The 23,541-nt window shown below is 45.7% G+C and overlaps 1 protein-coding gene across 2 annotated transcripts in view; it reads left to right on the top strand.

Annotated features, from left to right (window-relative positions):
• Positions 1 to 763: 763 nt before the first annotated feature.
• lcp2a (lymphocyte cytosolic protein 2a) overlaps positions 764 to 23,541 on the top strand; it is a 28,692-nt gene continuing 5,914 nt past the window's right edge. Inside the window, exons 1-18 of one of the 2 annotated variants that reach the window (XM_072375235.1) lie at positions 764 to 1,270; positions 7,649 to 7,711; positions 7,873 to 7,919; positions 8,365 to 8,427; positions 9,054 to 9,079; positions 10,269 to 10,309; positions 10,756 to 10,936; positions 11,132 to 11,226; positions 13,613 to 13,676; positions 13,857 to 13,934; positions 14,014 to 14,033; positions 14,289 to 14,311; positions 15,809 to 15,916; positions 15,996 to 16,014; positions 16,186 to 16,201; positions 18,375 to 18,450; positions 19,488 to 19,525; positions 19,890 to 19,969. In XM_072375235.1, the coding sequence (XP_072231336.1) occupies positions 1,196 to 1,270; positions 7,649 to 7,711; positions 7,873 to 7,919; positions 8,365 to 8,427; positions 9,054 to 9,079; positions 10,269 to 10,309; positions 10,756 to 10,936; positions 11,132 to 11,226; positions 13,613 to 13,676; positions 13,857 to 13,934; positions 14,014 to 14,033; positions 14,289 to 14,311; positions 15,809 to 15,916; positions 15,996 to 16,014; positions 16,186 to 16,201; positions 18,375 to 18,450; positions 19,488 to 19,525; positions 19,890 to 19,969 (1,113 nt within the window). In that variant the 5' untranslated portion in view covers positions 764 to 1,195. The remainder of the gene's footprint in view (positions 1,271 to 7,648; positions 7,712 to 7,872; positions 7,920 to 8,364; positions 8,428 to 9,053; positions 9,080 to 10,268; positions 10,310 to 10,755; positions 10,937 to 11,131; positions 11,227 to 13,612; positions 13,677 to 13,856; positions 13,935 to 14,013; positions 14,034 to 14,288; positions 14,312 to 15,808; positions 15,917 to 15,995; positions 16,015 to 16,185; positions 16,202 to 18,374; positions 18,451 to 19,487; positions 19,526 to 19,889; positions 19,970 to 23,541) is intronic. The other variant, XM_072375236.1, reaches the window with a different exon arrangement.

Below are 23,541 nucleotides of genomic sequence, written 5' to 3' on the forward strand. Positions count from 1 at the left end.
ATAACTGAAGGCTCTGCCTCCCATTCTGCTTTTAGGGGCCTGATAACTGAAGGCTCTGCCTCCCATTCTGCTTTTAGGGGCCTGATAACTGAAGGCTCTGCCTCCCATTCTGCTTTTAGAAACTCTGGGAACCACAAGGAAACCTGCAGCCTGAGAGCAAAGTGCTCTGTTGGGGAAATATCCAACTGTGAGATCTTTAAGATGTGATGGAGCTCGGTCATTAAGAGCTTTATATGTGAGGAAAAGAATCTTAAATTCTATTCTGAATTTAACAGGGAGCCAATGAAGAGAAGCTGAAACTGGAGAAACATGATCTCTGCTGTTAGATCTCATCAGAACTCTGGCTGCAGGGTTTTGGATCAGCTGGAGGCTTTTCAGAGAATCTGTGGGACAGAACAATAATAAGGAATTACAGTAGTTCAGTCCTGAAGGAACAGATGCATGGAGCAGTTTCTCTGCATCACCCTGAGACAGGATGGTCCTGATTTTAATGATATTACGAAGGTGAAAGAAGGCAGAAACCTGTTTTATATGTGAAATGTTGTGCAGTAAATGCAAAACTAAAGTTCCTCCATACTGCTAAACTTTCTTCTTTCGTTCCAGATGACTGAGCCGAGCCGTCAGCCCAGTGATGGAGCTGTCTGTTTGCCTTCCTCCTGTTCGACAGCCGCCGAGTTGCAGCCAGTGGGTGCAGCTGCATCGGCTGTTCCGCTCTGTGGTCAGACGGGGGGGGGATGCTGCCTTCACCCCCCCACTGTCACTTCCTCAGAGAGCGAGGGAGGAAAGAATAGCACAGAGGTAGAGACGCTGAAAGAGTAGAAAGAAGGAAGCCATTTTGGGCCCGGGTGACATGTCTGCCTGCACTTCGCCGTCTTCGGTCTGGTGTCTTCGCTCAGAAACACGTCGATACGACACCAGCGTGATTTGAGGAAGTAAAAGCTGAAGACGGTTATTTTGTGTTGTGAGTCTTTAAGAGAGGCTTGGTTTCACAGGAAGAAGCGGTGGAGAAACGAGGCCCGTCACATTGTGGACGGTCCTGCTGAGGAAGGGCAAACAGCAACGATAGCAGGAGCCCGGCAGGGTTCAAAGACCTTCTGCTCCTTCCCTCAGATGCTGGTCTGCTCTCCTTAGAGCAGGAAAAGGCGTTCGACAGCGGCTGGGCGGACGGGTCTTTGAGCGTTAAACAGACCTAAGGATGAGTCTGGAGCGGCCCTCCCGGTCGGAGGTGATGGCCTGGAGCCCACAGCAGCTGGCAGAGTACCTGAGGAGGGTGAGGCTGTCTGAACTTTCTCTGCTTATTGTGCGGTTTTTCCTGGAGTCTGACACAGCAGTAACGTTAGAGGCAGGAGGGGGAAGGTTCCTGGTGCTTCCTGGTAACTGAGCTCCTGGTTCAGATGGGTTTTACATTTTTACAACGAACCAAAACAGAAACACATGAACACAAGTTGGTCTCAGGGACTTGTTTGAGCTCTACGGCTTCTTCCCATCTAATAATTCAGCTCCTGGTATTCATAACTTGGGCCCAATTGGCTTTACCGATCCCTTTTGTTGGGTTAGGGTCAGAGATTAGTGGTCATCTGGCGTTTCTGCTGATGGGGCGAGATGATCCTGAAAAGAAAAAGAAAGCCTTTCCCCAGTAAGACAAAAAGATAGGGCCAAGACTGGGACTGGGCCTGAATCCAGGTTAGAAACACGTTCAGAACAGCAGTATCTTTCAGATTAAATGATAATCATTATCCCTAAGCAACAGAGGACAACAATATTCCTTCTTCCTGTTCCGGTGAGCATATATTAAAATGTTTACCAGCCCAAAAACTTTGTTTTGGACCTCCAGGACAGAAAATATCTCACCGAGCTGTTCATATTCAGTGTAAACTTATGTCACTCCTTAAGTTGGCTCCGCCTCCTCTGCTAAGCCCCGCCCCCTCACCTCCACCCTGCTGGACGGATGAAGCCAGCTTCTGGTGGAAATGTTCTGCTGTCAGCTGCACTGAGGAGCATGCATCTTCCATCCAGCAGCAGCCTCAGAGGATATAAGAGCCCAGTGGATAAACTATATCTGAGGCTAATGTTCCAGCAGAGTTAGCTAAAGACTGTGAATGTGCAGCAGACACTTTTCATCCCACTGTTTTAACAACTTGGTCCAGTTCAACGCTGGACTGAAGGAACTGAGCCACAAAGAGGATCAGTTCCAACTCCCAGAGCCTGAACTTCAGAGCAGGGAAATGGAAGCATCTGAGAAATAACTCCTCATGGTTTATTTACTGATTTATTTCCTCCTTTAGCAGCAGCTAACGCTAACAGCTTAGCTAATGAAATAACTCCTCAGGGTTTATTTACTGATTTATTTCTTCCTTTAGCAGCAGCAGCTAACGCTAACAGCTTAGCTAATGAAATAACTCCTCATGGTTTATTTACTGATTTATTTCTTCCTTTAGCAGCAGCTAACGCTAACAGCTTAGCTAATGAAATAACTCCTCATGGTTTATTTACTGACTTATTTCTTCCTTTAGCAGCAGCTAACGCTAACAGCTTAGCTAATGAAATAACTCCTCATGGTTTATTTACTGATTTATTTCTTCCTTTAGCAGCAGCTAACGCTAACAGCTTAGCTAATGAAATAACTCCTCATGGTTTATTTACTGATTTATTTCTTCCTTTAGCAGCAGCTAACGCTAACAGCTTAGCTAATGAAATAACTCCTCATGGTTTATTTACTGACTTATTTCTTCCTTTAGCAGCAGCTAACGCTAACAGCTTAGCTAATGAAATAACTCCTCATGGTTTATTTACTGATTTATTTATTCCTTTAGCTGAAGCTAACGCTAACAGCTTAGCTAATGAAGATGACGTACACCAACTTCTAAGGAGTTACTGCTGCTCCTTTCTGAAAGATGAACATTATTGTTCCCACATTACTTTGTTAGCTGAAGCTTTCTAGCTGAACGGTTCCGTTCTGTAACTCAGACAACCTGCAGCCCAAATCTCCGGCTTGGTCCATTACTGTTGATGAGAAAGCATTGTTTGCAAGCATCTGCTGCTAACTTACTGCTAACTTACAGCTAACTGCTAACTTACAGCTACCTGCTAACTTACAGCTACCTGCTAACTTACAGCTACCTGCTAACTTACAGCTACCTGCTAACTTACAGCTACCTGCTAACTTACAGCTAACTGCTAACTCACAGCTAACTGCTAACTTACAGCTAACTGCTAACTTACAGCTAACTGCTAACCTGTTTCCCTCTGGGATCAGTAACTATCTGTATCTATAGAGCTGGAGTGTTTCTGACTGCAGGAACAGCTTCATTCTGTCTGTGTTCCTGCATTAAATCACCAGCAGCTGTCCAGATGTTGATGAGGTAACGTCCGTAAACACAGCGTCACAGCAGCCTGACGGCGTTTCCTCAGCCAACGGACAGAAACCGACCAACGTGCTACTGAAGCCTCGATGGCTGAACCTTTCTGAGCTCAATGACTCCAGTTCAGACTGATATAAATCCACAGATCTGTCAGAGAGTCTAAAGAAGAACCCGAAGAGGCGAAGGTCTGTGCCCCAAACATCCTGCAGAGATGTTTCAGTCAGAGTCACAGAAGGAACAATGAGCTCAAACAAGACCTCAGAAAACTGTGTCAAATTATTCAAAAGGACGTAAAAGGGCCGTGAAGTCACCTTTAATTCAAGTTCTACATGAATTTACACGAGTTTTAAAACTTTAGCTGTTTCAACATAACACCTTTAAAGTAAAACCCACATTTCTTCCAGCGTTTAACTTTCTGAAGCAATTTTAAAGGGTGGCAGTGCAGCCACTTCCTCTTTTGATCTCTGCTCGTTCCAATAAACCTCAAACCACCTGTAAGAAAACTCACATTTAATTTTAGAAAGCCCACATAAAACAACTGAGCTATTGCTTGGTTTATTTTAAAAAGAAATGACATCATATTTAGAGATCCTGTTCAATTCATCTGATTAGATTTGGCCGTTCTTTGATTGGGTAACATGTGGAAGGATTCTGGTGACTTCCTGTAAGCAGGAGGCTCGATCCGAACAACAAGCTGTTCTCAGGCTGCATTAAAGCACCGAGGCACCGGGGCTTTAACCACTCTCTCACGCCCCCCCCCCCCTGTCAAAGAACAGCTCGACATATCTGTACAGATATAGAACGAATATAGTCATATGTTAAGTTGTTTAAAGATACACAGCAGAGCCCCGCAGGACCGTTTTCTTCATCCCGCTGAGTTTCTGATCATTAAACTTTGAGAATTTATGCCGCACAATAACAGAAATGCATTGATTTAGTTTCTTCTCCCGTCCAGAAAGGAGAAAACACGTCATTTTATAGGTTATTAATAAAGAGGACAGCTGAGAAACTTCTCCAAATGTCAGACTTGCCTTGTCTTTGTGCTGTAAAGACCTTCTTTGAGCTTCCTTTCCACATCATTTATTGACGTCCTGTTGCTAGGATACGTCCCGCAGTGGGTTTGTTTACAGCCGCCTGGTCCCCTGAGATTTGGGACCCAATGCAGCATAAATGTAAAGAACAAACTAACAGAAAAACATCCATGTAGGCTGTTGGACAGCCTGTTTAATTTCTCTTTATTTTATTTCTGTCGTGTTTGAGCTCCACTTTCTGGTTTCTTTACCGACATTTTCCTTTACTCACAATTTCCACTTGGCAGAGTTTAAAGACCACAACTCATTCATTGGCACATCACACGTTGACAGCCTTAATCATTAACCAATCATTAACCCCCCCCCCACATCACATCTGTACACAGACAGCAGTCAGACCACTGTGGAAGATTTTTTTCTGCCTTTGTTTTTTTCTCTCGAGCCTTGTGTTGGGCCCACTACACTTTTAGCCCGTGCATTAATACGGGCTTCGCTGTGCTTATTTTCTGGGCCTCTTTAAATCTAGGCTAAAAACATACTTATTTCAGATGGCTTTTAATACCCAGTAGTATGGAGACACTTTTATATTATCTTATTCAATTTTGCTGTATTTTATTGCTTTTACTGTTATTTTATTGTTTTGTACTTATTCTTTTCTTTATTTATTATCTGCTGTAAAGCACTTTGGTACCGAAATGGATTGTTGTAAAGGGCTGTTTAAATAAATTACATTTACATTTATCCCTGAAATGACTTCATGTGGGAGTGAAGTGTGAAAAGCTGCTGGGTTTCCCCTCTTTTCTTATGTTTCTGACCTTTCGTCTCCCACGACAGACGACCGGCATCTGTTGGCCTCTGGGACGCCTTCAGCTTCACATCTGAATCATTCACAGTTTTGGTTTTTCTCTACAGAAAGTTCTACAAAACAAACTAAAACACAGAACAGAAGCTGATTCATAGTTTATCCCCACATGAGTTTATCTCCTTTTTTACACCTTAACTCATTTAAAAAGAAAAGACTTAATAAATTCTGTCATTTTGTAAACGTTTGGTGGTCGAGAGGAGAGAACCCTATGAACAACAAGACTAATCAAGTCTGGAGAAATACAAACAGAATAAATATTAGAATAAACCCATGAACACAAACAAGAAAAAACAGAATCAAGATGAAAAAGCAAATCTAAACAACACTCTGCATCTTCAGGGCGCGATGGTTGGTTAATGTGTCCCAGATCTGGTTTATTTGGCCCAGTGTTGGTTAGCTTGCAGCATTTCTTTGGTTAATGTGTCCCAGATCTGGTTTATTTGGCCCAGTGTTGGTTAGCATGCAGCATTTCTTTGGTTAATGTGTCCCAGATCTGGTTTATTTGGCTCAGTGTTGGTTAGCATGCAGCGTTTCTTTGGTTAATGTGTCCCAGATCTGGTTTATTTGGCCCAGTGTTGATTAGCTTGCAGCGTTTCTTTGGTTAATGTGTCCCAGATCTGGTTTATTTGGCTCAGTGTTGGTTAGCATGCAGCGTTTCTTTGGTTAATGTGTCCCAGATCTGGTTTATGTGGCTCAGTGTTGGTTAGCATGCAGCGTTTCTTTGGTTAGTGTGTCCCAGATCTGGTTTATTTGGCCCAGTGTTGGTTAGCGTTTCTTTGGTTAATGTGTCCCAGATCTGGTTTATTTGGCTCAGTGTTGGTTAGCGTTTCTTTGGTTAGTGTGTCCCAGATCTGGTTTATTTGGCCCAGTGTTGGTTAGCGTTTCTTTGGTTAATGTGTCCCAGATCTGGTTTATTTGGCCCAGTGTTGGTTAGCGTTTCTTTGGTTAATGTGTCCCAGATCTGGTTTATTTGGCTCAGTGTTGGTTAGCGTTTCTTTGGTTAATGTGTCCCAGATCTGGTTTATTTGGCCCAGTGTTGGTTAGCATGCAGCGTTTCTTTGGTTAATGTGTCCCAGATCTGGTTTATTTGGCCCAGTGTTGGTTAGCGTTTCTTTGGTTAATGTGTCCCAGATCTGGTTTATTTGGCCCAGTGTTGGTTAGCATGCAGCGTTTCTTTGGTTAATGTGTCCCAGATCTGGTTTATTTGGCCCAGTGTTGGTTAGCATGCAGCGTTTCTTTGGTTAATGTGTCCCAGATCTGGTTTATTTGGCTCAGTGTTGGTTAGCTTGCAGCATTTCTTTGGTTAATGTGTCCCAGATCTGGTTTATTTGGCTCAGTGTTGGTTAGCGTTTCTTTGGTTAATGTGTCCCAGATCTGGTTTATTTGGCTCAGTGTTGGTTAGCATGCAGCGTTTCTTTGGTTAATGTGTCCCAGATCTGGTTTATTTGGCCCAGTGTTGGTTAGCGTTTCTTTGGTTAATGTGTCCCAGATCTGGTTTATTTGGCTCAGTGTTGGTTAGCGTTTCTTTGGTTAATGTGTCCCAGATCTGGTTTATTTGGCTCAGTGTTGGTTAGCGTGCAGCATTTCTTTGGTTAATGTGTCCCAGATCTGGTTTATTTGGCCCAGTGTTGGTTAGCATGCAGCGTTTCTTTGGTTAATGTGTCCCAGATCTGGTTTATTTGGCCCAGTGTTGGTTAGCATGCAGCATTTCTTTGGTTAATGTGTCCCAGATCTGGTTTATGTGGCTCAGTGTTGGTTAGCATGCAGCGTTTCTTTGGTTAATGTGTCCCAGATCTGGTTTATTTGGCCCAGTGTTGGTTAGCGTTTCTTTGGTTAATGTGTCCCAGATCTGGTTTATTTGGCTCAGTGTTGGTTAGCTTGCAGCGTTTCTTTGGTTAATGTGTCCCAGATCTGGTTTATTTGGCCCAGTGTTGGTTAGCGTGCAGCATTTCTTTGGTTAATGTGTCCCAGATCTGGTTTATTTGGCTCAGTGTTGGTTAGCTTGCAGCATTTCTTTGGTTAATGTGTCCCAGATCTGGTTTATTTGGCTCAGTGTTGGTTAGTTTCATCATCCCTTGTAGTATGGACCAGATGTGGAGCATTTTCTAGTATTCTATGGAAATAGACAATGAATCTGTATTTGAATCATTCCAGATGTACAGATAATGAAATAACTGCAAACCTGTGATTTCTGCAGTTGGTTCATCCGTCAGAACTTTAGAGTGAAGGATCTCTTGTAGCTCAGGTTCTTTTTTAATTGCCCAACAAATGTTCTGTTAATGTTTTCCATCTTTCTGCTCCCTTTAAAGCAGACATCCATGGCTGTGAAAACCATAAAAACATAGTGATCAGTGGGAACTCTGAGCTGAACTCGTGTTTTTCTTCCACAGTGTAATCTGACCGGCTGTGACAAAGTGGTGCTGAAGAGCTCCATCAGTGGTTCCAGGTTTGTGGTGAGTTCACAATAAAAAGCAAACAAAGAAACGTGATCATCTGAAAACTTCAAGTGAAACTGGTTAGATTCCCTGAGTCCTGTCTGAGGAGCCTGGATGTTGGAGTGGAGTAAAGGAGGGATGCTGGATGTAACCACAACCTCAATGTCTTTGTTTTGCAGAGTCTGACTGATAATGACCTCCAGAAATTCCCCAAACTGCACACTCCGTAAGTACTGCCCCCTGCTGCCGAGCCCAAGTACTACAGATTAACACAGCAGCAGTTTTCCTTCTTTTAGCGTTGATCTACGTCCACCAATGTACAAAAATGTGTTTTTTTGTCTGTTTTTAAAAGACTTTATGCTCACCAGAGGGAATGGAAACAACTTTGCATCTCATCTGACCAGCAAAGATTAAAATGACTCAGCAGCTGTTTCCACAAACATTAAACTCAGTTATATCCCACATATCCCCACAGATTAAAGTCATTCATAGTGAAGAGCAGGAACACCATCACCACAGCCTAATTTATTCACTTCAAACCAGGAAATGCTACATTTCCACAGCCACCAGCTCCATTTTTTGCCTTTGTTCAACAGACTGCATCAGATTTGTTTTCCTAGTGAACTGAAAGCTAGAAAATGTAACGTGTGATTCACCTTGTGTGTCTGCAGGATGATCTCAAAGATCAGCAATGAAATCAGCAAGAAGGAGGATAAAAAAGGGATATTTCCTAGGTACGTTCATGTTCTACCTAAACCGCCTGGAAAAGGAGCCTTATTCCCTGAAGGCTTCATGAAATGTCTGTGAGGTGAAGCTCTTTCACAGCTCTGTTCACAGCAGCTGGTTTTAGGGACCGATACAAACCTAAACTCAGTCTGATTACTTGAAACGTGTTATTACGTATTATTACGTGTTATTATTACGTGTTATTACGTATTATTACGTGTTATTATTACGTATTATTACGTGTTATTACGTGTTATTACGTATTATTACGTATTATTACGTGTTATTACGTATTATTACGTATTATTACGCGTTATTACGTGTTATTACGTGTTATTACGTGTTATTACGTATTATTACGTGTTATTACGTGTTATTACGTGTTATTATTACGTATTATTACGTGTTATTACGTGTTATTACGTGTTATTACGTGTTATTACGTGTTATTACGTGTTATTACGTGTTATTACGTATTAGTACGATGAACAGCTGCAGAGTGGGATTTTTCTCTGTTTTTCTGCCGGTTAAATCCTGCAAAGTGTTGAAAACTTTCAGTAAAACTCTGAAACGTCTGAAATCAGCGAAGACTGATTTCACCTCAGTTCTGAAACCTTCTTTCTGCCCTTCACAGGTGGACACCCAAAAATCGCGAACCAGGTGAGTTTGTTTCGTTTATCAGGAGTTATTTTCATGGCCTCATCATGAAGGGATGAAACAGAGAGAAAGAATCATGGTTATAAAGATACTGAAAGCGTATGACGAGTTCAGCTCTGACTCCAACGCCACTGAAAGTAACAGCTGGTTAAAGTAACAGCTGGTTAAAGTAACAGCTGGTTAAAGTAACAGCTGGTTAAAGTAACATCTGGTTAATGTAACAGCTGGTTAATGAAACAGCTAGTTAAAGTAACAGCTGGTTAAAGTAACAGCTGGTTAAAGTAACAGCTGGTTAAAGTAACATCTGGTTAATGAAACAGCTGGTTAAAGTAACAGCTGGTTAAAGTAACAGCTGGTTAATGAAACAGCTGGTTAAAGTAACAGCTGGTTAAAGTAACAGCTAGTTAAAGTAACATCTGGTTAATGAAACAGCTGGTTAAAGTAACAGCTGGTTAATGAAACAGGTGGTTAATGTAACAGCTGGTTAATGAAACAGGTGGTTAATGTAACAGCTGGTTAATGAAACAGCTGGTTAAAGTAACAGCTGGTTAATGAAACAGGTGGTTAATGTAACAGCTGGTTAATGAAACAGGTGGTTAATGTAACAGCTGGTTAAAGTAACAGCTAGTTAAAGTAACAGCTAGTTAAAGTAACAGCTGGTTAATGTAACAGCTGGTTAAAGTAACAGCTAGTTAAAGTAACAGCTGGTTAAAGTAACAGCTAGTTAAAGTAACAGCTGGTTAAAGTAACAGCTGGTTAATGAAACAGCTGGTTAAAGTAACAGCTAGTTAAAGTAACAGCTGGGTTAAAGTAACAGCTGGTTAAAGTAACAGCTAGTTAAAGTAACAGCTGGTTAAAGTAACAGCTGGTTAAAGTAACAGCTAGTTAAAGTAACAGCTGGTTAATGTAACAGCTAGTTAATGTAACAGCTGGTTAAAGTAACAGCTAGTTAAAGTAACAGCTGGTTAAAGTAACAGCTAGTTAAAGTAACAGCTGGTTAAAGTAACAGCTAGTTAAAGTAACAGCTAGTTAAAGTAACAGCTGGTTAATGTAACAGCTAGTTAATGTAACAGCTGGTTAAAGTAACAGCTGGTTAAAGTAACAGCTAGTTAAAGTAACAGCTGGTTAATGTAACAGCTAGTTAAAGTAACAGCTGGTTAAAGATGCTGATGTGGTGATTTGTGCTCCTCAGAGGCCACCGCTGATGATCAGGGATGGGACGATGAAGAGTTTGTGAGTCTGATTCTCTTCTTCTCTCTTCTTTCTTCTTCTGTACTTGTTTTTCATGTGGTGTCACATCCACATTATGAGTGAAATAACTTTTTGGATTAATAAAGTTTTATAACATGTGGAACCCAGTAAATTAATTACTTTAAAACTGAAAATATTCACATTTAGAAATAAAACATTTTCTTTGGTGCTTTTAATGTGTTTTACAAACTATTCTGAATAAGATTCTTTTTTTAATTTAATGATATTTCTGTTATAATATATACTCACATTTATCAGTTTTAAATCTTTTTATGTCCCGTTTCACTTTGGGCTTCTTTAAAAAACAGAATCATCACTAAAAAAGTGCACAGTGTTAGAAATCTGAAATGTTTTCGTGAAAAATGCAGCTTTAGGACTCCTGACAGATTAATTTCCACAGAAAAGTAAAAACGTTTCTGCTCCAACAGGACGACGCTGACGATGACTACGAGAGTCCGTACAGCGACAACGATGAAGGCAGCGGGGGAGACTACGAGTCCCCGAACGACGACCTGGACACGGCCAACGACTACGAGCCTCCTCCCTCCGAACCTCAGGAGGACCAGGCGCACAAGCTGTGTTCCACGATGCCCGTCGGGGAGTACATCGGTACCACAGCACGCCATCACGTTCCCACGGTCAAACTTTAGCCAGTCACACTTTACTGGGATAAAACAGAATGACGGTCAGGGTTCAGTAGAGACGAACTGCATGAGTGGACAAACGTGGTGTTTCCTGCTCTCAGATCAGCTGCTGAACACCATCCACTGACCTTTAACCCAACACCAACTGTGTGTGTTTTAGATAAGCGGGACAACCACATGTCACTCAGAGGCCCGCCCCCTGCTTTGTGTCCCCGCCCACCTGTCTCCAACCTGTCGGCTCCGTCCGCCCGGATGGTGAGTCTCCACCCGGTTCTGCCCGGTTCTACCCGGTTCTTCCCGGTTCTGCCCGGTTCTACCCGGTTCTACCTGGTTCTACCCGGTTCTACCCGGTTCTGCCCGGTTCTACCCGGTGTTGAAGGTCTTTGCTCAGAGAAAGATGAGAAACTCTACAGACCACGTGGCTTTCAGCTGTGACTCCTTAAAATGATCATTTCGGTAATATTTGTGCTCCGGGTTCATCAAACGATTATTCAGGTGATAAGAAACACTTTTACAATAATTTACATCATCAACCAGCTTTAAGCCTCAGTTATTTCTGTCCGATATGAACTAAAAACATTCCTCCTGATGCTGATAACAGAACAGCAGCTGTTAGCTTCCTAGCTAACATCCAGCTGTGCTAACATCTGTTAGCTTCTCTCCTCCTGATGCTGATAACAGAACAGCAGCTGTTAGCTTCCTAGCTAACATCTAGCTGTGCTAACATCTGTTAGCTTCTCTCCTCCTGATGCTGATAACAGAAAAGCAGCTGTTAGCTCCTAGCTAACATCCAGCTGTGCTAACATCTGTTAGCTTCTCTCCTCCTGATGCTGATAACAGAACAGCAGCTGTTAGCTTCCTAGCTAACATCCAGCTGTGAAACATCTGTTAGCTTCTCTCCTGCTGCCTTCATAAACTGTTTTAATGCAGCTGAAATCCTAAAAAAGCCTCTTATTTCCTGTTTTATTGTCTGTAATCAGACAGCTCAGAGACTCAGGATGTTAGTCCACATTAGACCTCCATCAGGTCAAGCTGCTACAAACGTGTGCGACAGTAATAACGGTCCGTGTGAAACGACCGCTGAGCAGAACGAGTTGAAGTGATGCATCGAAGCTGATCGTTTACATCGGGGAGTTTTTCTAATCGAGTCACTTGAGGAATCGTTTCAGCTGTATGTGTGAAGCGAGTCAAATGTTCAGATGATGAACGCTCCAACATCATAATTCAGTCTTTTCTCACGTAACTGTTTCCTGAGCTGCGCTCCTTCACAGTTTTACTCAAAGGAAACATTTCATGCAGTGGAGCTGAATTCAGCTTTTTATTAACATCACTTTTTTGGATGAAACATGTCAACATTAAAGGGGAACTCCGGTGTTTTTAAACCTTATTTCTGGCATGAAATACGTTCATCTGCTCACAGAGAACAGTTTGGTGAAAGTCGGCGTCCTTCAGAAGATATTTAGATAACTGGAGATCCATATAACGGAGAGAACGGGGCTTAGAGGATGCAGCCTCTAAATAAGGCATTATCTGTCTTTATTTCACCAATACTTTAAGAAGAATGAATGAATGAACGTGTGCTATAGCTCTGTTAGCTCATAGCTCTGTTAGCTCATAGCTGCTGTTAGCTCATAGCTGCTGTTAGCTCATAGCTCTGTTAGCTCATAGCTGCTGTTAGCTCATAGCTGCTGTTAGCTCATAGCTCTGTTAGCTCATAGCTCATAGCTGGTGTTAGCTCATAGCTGGTGTTAGCTCATAGCTGCTGTTAGCTCATAGCTCTGTTAGCTCATAGCTGCTGTTAGCTCATAGCTCTGTTAGCTCATAGCTCATAGCTGGTGTTAGCTCATAGCTGGTGTTAGCTCATAGCTGCTGTTAGCTCATAGCTCTGTTAGCTCATAGCTGGTGTTAGCTCATAGCTCTGTTAGCTCAGAGCTGCTGTTAGCTCATAGCTCTGTTAGCTCAGAGCTGCTGTTAGCTCATAGCTGCTGTTAGCTCATAGCTCTGTTAGCTCATAGCTGCTGTTAGCTCATAGCTCTGTTAGCTCATAGCTCATAGCTGGTGTTAGCTCATAGCTGGTGTTAGCTCATAGCTGCTGTTAGCTCATAGCTCTGTTAGCTCATAGCTGGTGTTAGCTCATAGCTGGTGTTAGCTCATAGCTCTGTTAGCTCATAGCTGCTGTTAGCTCACAGCTCTGTTAGCTCATAGCTGCTGTTAGCTCATAGCTCTGTTAGCTCATAGCTGCTGTTAGCTCATAGCTCTGTTAGCTCATAGCTGCTGTTAGCTCATAGCTGCTGTTAGCTCATAGCTCTGTTAGCTCCTAGCTGGTGTTAGCTCATAGCTCTGTTAGCTCATAGCTGGTGTTAGCTCATAGCTCTGTTAGCTCATAGCTGGTGTTAGCTCATAGCTCTGTTAGCTCATAGCTCTGTTAACTCATAGCTGCTGTTAGCTCATAGCTCTGTTAGCTCATAGCTCTGTTAGCTCATAGCTCTGTTAGCTCACAGCTGCTGTTATGTGGCTGCTTGCAGCTATAGGAGAGCTAACTGTGTGTAGGCAGCAGGTGGCGCTGTGGGTCACACGGCTGTAATGAAACTGAAACTGGAACAGAACCAGAGAAACATGTTTAATCACTGTTTCTGTGCAGCCTGGAGAGTCGGCCTCCAGGAGAGACCCCTCCCCCAACTCTGCAGGACGGACGCCAGGAAACTGTGAGTAAGGGTTCTGCTGCTGCGACCCGGGAAGAAACTAAACTCCTCCCAACTTTGAGCTCATTCATTATTTAACAGTTTAACTGTGAGGCTGAAGATCTTCCATCAGTTCCATCTTATTGATCAGCAGCTGATCAGCTGATCGGGTCATATTGTTCATGTGTTTGTGCTTCTGTTCAGTGCCTTCTGGACCGCCGAAGATCTTTCGTCAAAACAAACCCGGCAGAGATTCTGGATCCAGCTCGTCTCCTGTCAGAGGTACCGTCGACCCAGGCTGGTTCTGTGCTGAGGCCCGTCATGTCAGATTATGGGCTAAACTTTTCTCTCTTCTCCACAGGACACAACTCCCTGAACACGGTGAGCTTTCCTTAAACTAACTAACTGTGAATAACACGTCAGAACAGAAGCAGAGCAGCAGAACCAGAGCAGCAGAACCAGAGCAGCAGAACCAGAGCAGCAGAACCAGAGCAGCAGAACCAGAGCAGCAGAACCAGAGCAGCAGAACCAGAGCAGCAGAACCAGAGCAGCAGAACCACCAGAACTCATGCAGAACAGACAATCTGAACTTCTTAAAACATTTTCTTTGACCCTTTTTATTTCTTCTTCTTGCAGCAGCAGGGTGCACAGTCCTGGAGGTACACACACACACAGACACACACACACACACAGACACACACACACACACAGACACACACACAGACACACACACACACACACACACACACACACACACACAGTGACACACACACACACACACACACACACAGACACACACACACACACACACACACACACACACACACACACACACACACACACACACACACACACACACACAGACACACACACACACACACACACACACACACACACAGTGACACACACACACACACACACACACACAGACACACACACACACACACACACACACACACACACACACAGACACACACACACACACACACAGACACACACACACACACACACACAGACACACACAGACACACACACACACACACACACACAGACACACACACACACACACACACACACAGACACACACACACACACACACAGACACACACACACACACACACACAGACACACACACACACACACACACAGACACACACAGACACACACACACACACACACACACAGACACACACACACACACACACACACAGACACACACACACACACACACAGACACACACACACACACACACACAGACACACACAGACACACACTATTAGGGGCATTTTACTGAACCTGCATAAAGTTCACCAATAATAATATAATAATAATAATAAATAATAATAATAACAATAAATATTATTAATAATAATAAATAGTAATAATAATAAATATAATAATAATAATAATAATAATAATAAATGTGCTCTTCTCAAATAACCCAGACAAGAAAAAAACAGAAAAATAATTTCAGCTACTTAGAAATCAAAATATCAGCTCTGATGGAGGCCGTTCTGGGATTGGGACACAGAGATCAGAGCTGTCGTTTATTTTTATTCCTAAGTAGCTGAAATTATTTAAGTTCTCATAATAAACAGACACTTTTTTCAGCTTTCACACTTTTTCAGAGAAAATCTTCGAAAATCTTCTTCATAAAGAAGGTGAATAAAAGTAAAACAGCTTCACAGAAGTCTTAATGTGGGCCTTTCAAAACAAAAGCCCAGAGAATAAAGTGACCCTGAGGGTCAAGCTGTCAACTCCAACGTTACATAAAGGCACGTTACACATCATCCTAGATAGATATTAATATATATATATAATACTAATATATTATGATATAAATATATATGTATATATATGATAAATATAATATAATATATATATGACAGCCTAAAATAATCATAAAATAATAATATGACAGCCATAAAGTGAATAAATATTTGTACAGTAGCGTTTTTCAGTCTTTATGCAGGCGACACGTTTAAGAACAACATAAATACATAAATATATAAATACATGTATGTAATAATAATAACAATACATAAAAGCTCCACACATTTTACACTAAATTCAGAGATTATTGTGACTTTTATCCACACATCAGATTAGTTTCTGATCAGAAATCACTGACCTGTGGTGATGATGTTTGTTCCAGGCCGGAGGTCTCTGATCCCACCACCAGGCCCAAACCTCCCATTCTTCCTCCTCCCTTCCCCACCTCCGTCACCAGGAGCAACTCCTCCGCCCGGCCTTCGCCCGGCAGGTGCTGCTCCTGAACTGTCTGAGTCCAGCTGTTGAGTCTGTTCCACCTGATAATCGTCACATTTGGTTTGTTTTCACAGGAGTGAGGGACGGAGAGAGGTGCGACACACGAACCCACACGTGCACACATGAATACTGTGCACGCACACACGTGCACACACGTGCACACACGTGCACGCTGACAGAAACATCTGTCACTCAAACACACAAAAAACTCGACCAGTTATGCAAAATGAGTGTAAACTGACTTTTTCTTCTTTTCTCTCACAGCAAACTCAGGATGAAGGTGAGTTTAAATCTTTCATTTTTACATTTAAAGCAGAGCATCAGCGGAAGTTTTCTTTTTCAGGGCGAACGTTCTGTAGTTCATTAACAACTTCAGTTCCAAAAAAGGTTGGATTAAAAACTCGAATTCACAACTGAAAACATATCAAAGATATTTTACTGCTTCATGAAAAATCCTGGATCCAATGGCAGCATAAAGGCAGCTCCATGTTCCCCTGAGCAGCGTCTCCTCTTCCTTTAACTACATCTGTACACATCTGGAACCCCAGGAGGAGACCAGCTGCTGGGAGAGGAATGCTGTCCCAGTCCTGTCTGACGGAGGATTCTCTTCTTTGTTTAAATGTTTTCAGGTGAAACATCTGGACTGCAGCAGCTGGACTCCTCTGCTGCTGGAACAGATGCAGGATGTGGTTTAACTTTGTCCTGCTGAGATATGCGAGATATGAGATATCCTTCCCTGCAGAAGGGAGCAGATGTTGCTCTAACACCCGTTTATGTTTCTGCATTCAGACGCTTTTATTCAAAGCCACTTACAGATGAGGATATAACATCACGGCTAATGTCAAAGCTAACAATATGCTATCAATAAGCTATCAATAAGCTAACAATAAGCTATCAATAAGCTATCAATAAGCTAACGAAAAGCTAACGATAAGCTATCAATAAGCTAACAATAAGCTAACAATAAGCAATCAATAAGCTAACAATAAGCTATCAATAAGCTAACAATAAGCTAACGATAAGCTATCAATAAGCTAACAAAAAGCTATCAATAAGCTAACAATAAGCTAACAATAAGCTAACGATAAGCTAACAAAAAGCTATCAATAAGCTAACAATAAGCTAACAATAAGCTAACAATAAGCTATCAATAAGCTATCAATAAGCTAACAATAAGCTAACAATAAGCTAACAATAAGCTAACAATAAGCTATCAATAAGCTAACAATAAGCTATCAATAAGCTAACAATAAGCTATCAATAAGCTAACAATAAGCTATCAATAAGCTAACAGAAAGCTAACAATAAGCTAACAATAAGCTCCATAGAAGGAACCCAGGAGTCCGACTCTGTCAGAGGGGACAGAGTAGAGATAGGGTGCAGGCATAGAAGGAAGTGCAGAAAGATAAAGGGCAGAGATAGAGGGGGGAGGGAAGTACAAGGTAAGTGCTGGGATAGGAGATGCTCTCTGAAGAGCTGGGTTTTCAGGAGCTTCTTGAAGATAGACAGGGACGCCCCTGTTCTGGTAGCGCTCGGTAGGTCATTCCACCATCGTGGGACGACACATGAACAGAGTTTGGATTGTCTTAGGCGTGGTGTAGGAGCTGCTAGACGACAATCCTGGGACCAACGGAGGGACCCAGTTGGGACAGAAGCCTTTGCAAGAGCATCCAAGTAGATGGAGCCGTTCCATTAAGCTCTTTGTAGCTAACATCAGGGACTTGGATCTGATGCTAAGGGCAGCCAGAGGAGCTCAATGAACAGAGGGGGGGCGTGTTCTTTTAGGCTGATCCAAGACCAGACGCGCTTTTCATACCCAGTCATCCTCCTGCCTGCTGCTGATTAACCTGATTAGTTACAGCTTGTTCCTCCAGCTGTTTCTCTGCTCCTATCCCATCGTTTTTAGGCGTGTTTCTGCCATCAGCTTCCAGACGAGTTTTCATGAAACAGTAACATCTGGTGTGTTTTCTATGTTCTAATGTGAGTGAAATGATGTTTTTTCTCCTTACATTTACACAGCCCATTTTGTTCTAATAGTTGCTGCTAAACAAACTGACTGGTCTTCAGAGACCTGATACAGTTGGACTCTTTCTAATCTTTGCTCGTCAGAGACGAAGCTGAACGTTTGTTGCTGCCATGATGCTCTCATGCTCGGGCACTTTAGCGTCTCTCTGAGCGTCTCTTAGCAGTTTTCTTCTTAAAGTGTGGAAACAGAACAGGGAATAACAGGAATTCTGCTTCCAATGTGACCAAAGTGGAGGCTGTTTTGACTGCTTACAAGGAAAGAAGGTGCACATACTTATGCTTTCATAAGGACGTTCAGATATCCAAAGTTATATGAAGCGGTGTGGTCTCTTTTATTTGTTTTCAGGCTGTCAGATGAACCTGATCAATAGTTCAAACACAGCTTGACTGACTGAGGTGAACCTTTAAATTCTGCCTCTCTCCTGCAGGTCATAAACACAACACCTTCCCCTACCTGCCCCCCCGCCCTGGGATCCCTGGGCCTCCCGGCCGTCATGCAGACAGGTGTGTAGGCATCCCTAAACCTAGCCCATCCCTAACCCATCCCTAACCTAACCCATCCCTAACCTAACCCATCACTAACCCATCCCTAACCTAACCCAGCCCTAACCTAACCTAACCCATCCCTAACTCTAACCCATCCCTAAACCATCCCTATCCCTAACCCATCCCTATCCCTAACCCATCCCTAACCCATCCCTATCCCTAACCCATCCCTAACCCAGCCCTAACCCTAACCCATCCCTAACCCAAACCCATCCACTCTTCTAACAGCCAGAGCACAGCTTCAGTTTCAGTACATAATCTCACCTTCTGCGTTTGCTGTTGTAGTGAACCGAAGGACGCTAGCAGAGAACAGAAGGAAGCTAGCAGAGAACATAAGGAAGCTAGCAGAGAACATAAGTAAGCGAGCAGAGAACATAAGGAAGCTGGCAGAGAACATAAGTAAGCTAGCAGATAACGGAAGGACGCTAGCAGAGAACCGAAGGACGCTAGCAGAGAACCGAAGGATTTTAGCAGAGAACGGAAGGACGCTAGCAGAGAACAGAAGAATGCTAGCAGAGAACGGAAGGATGCTAGCAGAGAACAGAAGGAAGCTAGCAGAGAACAGAAGGACGCTAGCAGAGAACAGAAGGATGCTAGCAGAGAACCGAAGGACGCTAGCAGAGAACCGAAGGAAGCTAGCAGAGAACCGAAGGATGCTAGCAGAGAACAGAAGGATGCTAGCAGAGAACCGAAGGAAGCTAGCAGAGAACCGAAGGAAGCTAGCAGAGGACAGAAGGAAGCTAGCAGAGAACAGAAGGAAGCTAGCAGAGAACCGAAGGAAGCTAGCAGAGGACAGAAGGAAGCTAGCAGAGAACAGAAGGAAGCTAGCAGAGAACCGAAGGAAGCTAGTAGAGAACAGAAGGAAGCTAGCAGAGAACAGAAAGATGCTAGCAGAGAACCGAAGGAAGCTAGCAATTGTGCAGCTCTGCTTCAGGGCTGGAATGTGCCGACTCATGATGACTAACATGCTTGTTTCACCTGTTTTTGATCCCCAGTGTTCCCTCCGGCTCTCTGCCACACAATCTGCAGTCAGGTAAGAAAACTACAGAAACATTAAAGAAGCCTTTTTACTGTTTAACTGTGAGAGTAAAACTGCATTTAGACGGAGATCACAGCAGAGGATTGGATTCTTCACTCTGGAGGGTTTTACAGAAACTTTCAACCAGTCAAAAGACATGAAACAGATTCAGTCTGACTTTTGTCCACAATAACCCTCAAAAAACCCTCATTATTGTTCATGATGATGAAGGTTACCTGAGCTGCTGGTAAACTTTAATCTGATCTTCAAAGCTCGACATAAATCAGGTGGATGTAAAATGAAGTGTGAGAAGTCCTCAGATCAGAGGGAGGTTGGGTATAATGTCCTCAGAAGTGATGGAAACAACCGTGTGTTTCAGCGATGGCCGAACACAGAAGCAGCAGCGTGTCGGACAGACCGTCGTTTCGTCCTCCTCCGCCTGCATCTACCTGCACAAAGGTAACACACCGCCTCAGCTCCTCTCAGCTCCTCTCAGCTCCTCTGAGCTCCTCTCGGTTCCTCTCGGTTCCTCTCAGCTCCTCTAAGTTCCTCTGAGCTCCTCTGAGCTCCTCTCGGCTCCTCTAAGTTCCTCTCGGCTCCTCTCGGCTCCTCTCGGCTCCTCTCGACTCCTCTCGGCTCCTCTCGGTTCCTCTCGGTTCCTCTCAGCTCCTCTAGGTTCCTCTCGGTTCCTCTCGGTTCCTCTCGGTTCCTCTCAGCTCCTCTCGGTTCCTCTCGGCTCCTCACGGCTCCTCTGAGCTCCTCTCGGCTCCTCTAAGTTCCTCTCGGTTCCTCTCGGCTCCTCTCGGTTCCTCTCGGTTCCTCTCGGCTCCTCTCGGCTCCTCTCGGTTCCTCTCGGTTCCTCTCAGCTCCTCTAAGTTCCTCTCGGTTCCTCTCGGTTCCTCACGGCTCCTCTGAGCTCCTCTCGGTTCCTCTCGGCTCCTCTCGGTTCCTCTCGGTTCCTCTCGGTTCCTCTAAGTTCCTCTAAGTTCCTCTCGGTTCCTCTCAGCTCCTCTAAGTTCCTCTCGGTTCCTCTCGGTTCCTCTCGGTTCCTCTCGGTTCCTCTCAGCTCCTCTCGGTTCCTCTCGGTTCCTCACGGCTCCTCTGAGCTCCTCTCGGCTCCTCTAAGTTCCTCTCGGTTCCTCTCGGCTCCTCTCGGTTCCTCTCGGCTCCTCTCGGCTCCTCTCGGTTCCTCTCGGTTCCTCTGAGCTCCTCTCGGTTCCTCTCGGTTCCTCACGGCTCCTCTCGGTTCCTCTCGGTTCCTCTCGGCTCCTCTCGGCTCCTCTCGGCTCCTCTCGGTTCCTCTCGGTTCCTCTCAGCTCCTCTAAGTTCCTCTCGGTTCCTCTCGGTTCCTCTCGGTTCCTCTCGGCTCCTCTCGGTTCCTCTCGGCTCCTCACGGCTCCTCTGAGCTCCTCTCGGCTCCTCTAAGTTCCTCTCGGTTCCTCTCGGCTCCTCTCGGTTCCTCTCGGTTCCTCTCGGCTCCTCTCGGTTCCTCTCAGCTCCTCTAAGTTCCTCTCGGTTCCTCTCGGTTCCTCTCAGCTCCTCTCGGTTCCTCTCGGTTCCTCTCGGTTCCTCACGGCTCCTCTAAGTTCCTCTCGGTTCCTCTCGGCTCCTCTCGGTTCCTCTCGGTTCCTCTCGGCTCCTCTCGGCTCCTCTCGGTTCCTCTCGGTTCCTCTCAGCTCCTCTAAGTTCCTCTCGGTTCCTCTCGGTTCCTCACGGCTCCTCTGAGCTCCTCTCGGTTCCTCTCGGCTCCTCTCGGTTCCTCTCGGTTCCTCTCGGTTCCTCTAAGTTCCTCTAAGTTCCTCTCGGTTCCTCTCAGCTCCTCTAAGTTCCTCTCGGTTCCTCTCGGTTCCTCTCGGTTCCTCTCGGTTCCTCTCAGCTCCTCTCGGTTCCTCTCGGTTCCTCACGGCTCCTCTGAGCTCCTCTCGGCTCCTCTAAGTTCCTCTCGGTTCCTCTCGGCTCCTCTCGGTTCCTCTCGGCTCCTCTCGGCTCCTCTCGGTTCCTCTCGGTTCCTCTGAGCTCCTCTCGGTTCCTCTCGGTTCCTCACGGCTCCTCTCGGTTCCTCTCGGTTCCTCTCGGCTCCTCTCGGCTCCTCTCGGCTCCTCTCGGTTCCTCTCGGTTCCTCTCAGCTCCTCTAAGTTCCTCTCGGTTCCTCTCGGTTCCTCTCGGTTCCTCTCAGCTCCTCTCGGTTCCTCTCGGCTCCTCACGGCTCCTCTGAGCTCCTCTCGGCTCCTCTAAGTTCCTCTCGGTTCCTCTCGGCTCCTCTCGGTTCCTCTCGGTTCCTCTCGGCTCCTCTCGGTTCCTCTCAGCTCCTCTAAGTTCCTCTCGGTTCCTCTCGGTTCCTCTCGGTTCCTCTCAGCTCCTCTCGGTTCCTCTCGGTTCCTCTCGGTTCCTCACGGCTCCTCTGAGCTCCTCTCGGCTCCTCTAAGTTCCTCTCGGTTCCTCTCGGCTCCTCTCGGTTCCTCTCGGTTCCTCTCGGTTCCTCTCAGCTCCTCTGAGCTCCTCTGAGCTCCTCTGAGCTCCTCTCGGTTCCTCTCAGCTCCTCTCGGTTCCTCTCGGTTCCTCACGGCTCCTCTGAGCTCCTCTCGGCTCCTCTAAGTTCCTCTCGGTTCCTCTCGGCTCCTCTCGGTTCCTCTCGGTTCCTCTCGGTTCCTCTCGGTTCCTCTCAGCTCCTCTGAGCTCCTCTGAGCTCCTCTCGGTTCCTCTCGGCTCCTCTCGGCTCCTCTCGGTTCCTCTCGGTTCCTCTCAGCTCCTCTAAGTTCCTCTCGGTTCCTCACGGCTCCTCTGAGCTCCTCTGAGCTCCTCTCGGCTCCTCTAAGTTCCTCTCGGTTCCTCTCGGCTCCTCTCGGTTCCTCTCGGTTCCTCTCGGTTCCTCTCAGCTCCTCTGAGCTCCTCTGAGCTCCTCTCGGTTCCTCTCGGCTCCTCTCGGCTCCTCTCGGTTCCTCACGGCTCCTCTGAGCTCCTCTCGGCTCCTCTAAGTTCCTCTCGGTTCCTCTCGGCTCCTCTGAGCTCCTCTCGGCTCCTCTCGGTTCCTCTCGGTTCCTCTCAGCTCCTCTGAGCTCCTCTGAGCTCCTCTCGGTTCCTCTCGGCTCCTCTCGGCTCCTCTCGGTTCCTCTCGGTTCCTCTCAGCTCCTCTAAGTTCCTCTCGGTTCCTCACGGCTCCTCTGAGCTCCTCTCGGCTCCTCTAGTTCCTCTCGGTTCCTCTCGGCTCCTCTCGGTTCCTCTCGGCTCCTCTCGGCTCCTCTCGGTTCCTCTCGGTTCCTCTCGGTTCCTCACGGCTCCTCTCGGTTCCTCACGGCTCCTCTCGGTTCCTCTCGGTTCCTCTCGGCTCCTCTCGGTTCCTCTCGGTTCCTCTCGGTTCCTCTCGGCTCCTCTCGGTTCCTCTCGGTTCCTCTCGGCTCCTCTCGGTTCCTCTCGGTTCCTCTCGGTTCCTCACGGCTCCTCTCGGTTCCTCTCGGTTCCTCTCGGCTCCTCTCGGCTCCTCTCGGTTCCTCTCGGTTCCTCTCGGCTCCTCTAAGTTCCTCTCGGTTCCTCTCGGTTCCTCTCGGTTCCTCTCGGTTCCTCACGGCTCCTCTGAGCTCCTCTCGGCTCCTCTGAGTTCCTCTCGGCTCCTCTCGGTTCCTCTCGGTTCCTCTCGGTTCCTCTCAGCTCCTCTCGGTTCCTCTCGGCTCCTCACGGCTCCTCTGAGCTCCTCTCGGCTCCTCTAAGTTCCTCTCGGTTCCTCTCGGCTCCTCTCGGTTCCTCTCGGTTCCTCTCGGCTCCTCTCGGCTCCTCTCGGTTCCTCTCGGCTCCTCACGGCTCCTCTGAGCTCCTCTCGGCTCCTCTAAGTTCCTCTCGGTTCCTCTCGGCTCCTCTCGGTTCCTCTCGGTTCCTCTCGGCTCCTCTCGGCTCCTCTCGGTTCCTCTCGGCTCCTCTAAGTTCCTCTCGGTTCCTCTCGGTTCCTCTCGGTTCCTCTCGGTTCCTCTCGGCTCCTCTCGGTTCCTCACGGCTCCTCTGAGCTCCTCTCGGCTCCTCTAAGTTCCTCTCGGTTCCTC

The sequence above is a fragment of the Leuresthes tenuis genome, unplaced genomic scaffold (genome assembly GCF_036924035.1).
Source record: "Leuresthes tenuis unplaced genomic scaffold, fLeuTen1.0.hap1 SCAF_21, whole genome shotgun sequence".
Classification (NCBI taxonomy): Eukaryota; Metazoa; Chordata; class Actinopteri; order Atheriniformes; family Atherinopsidae; genus Leuresthes; species Leuresthes tenuis.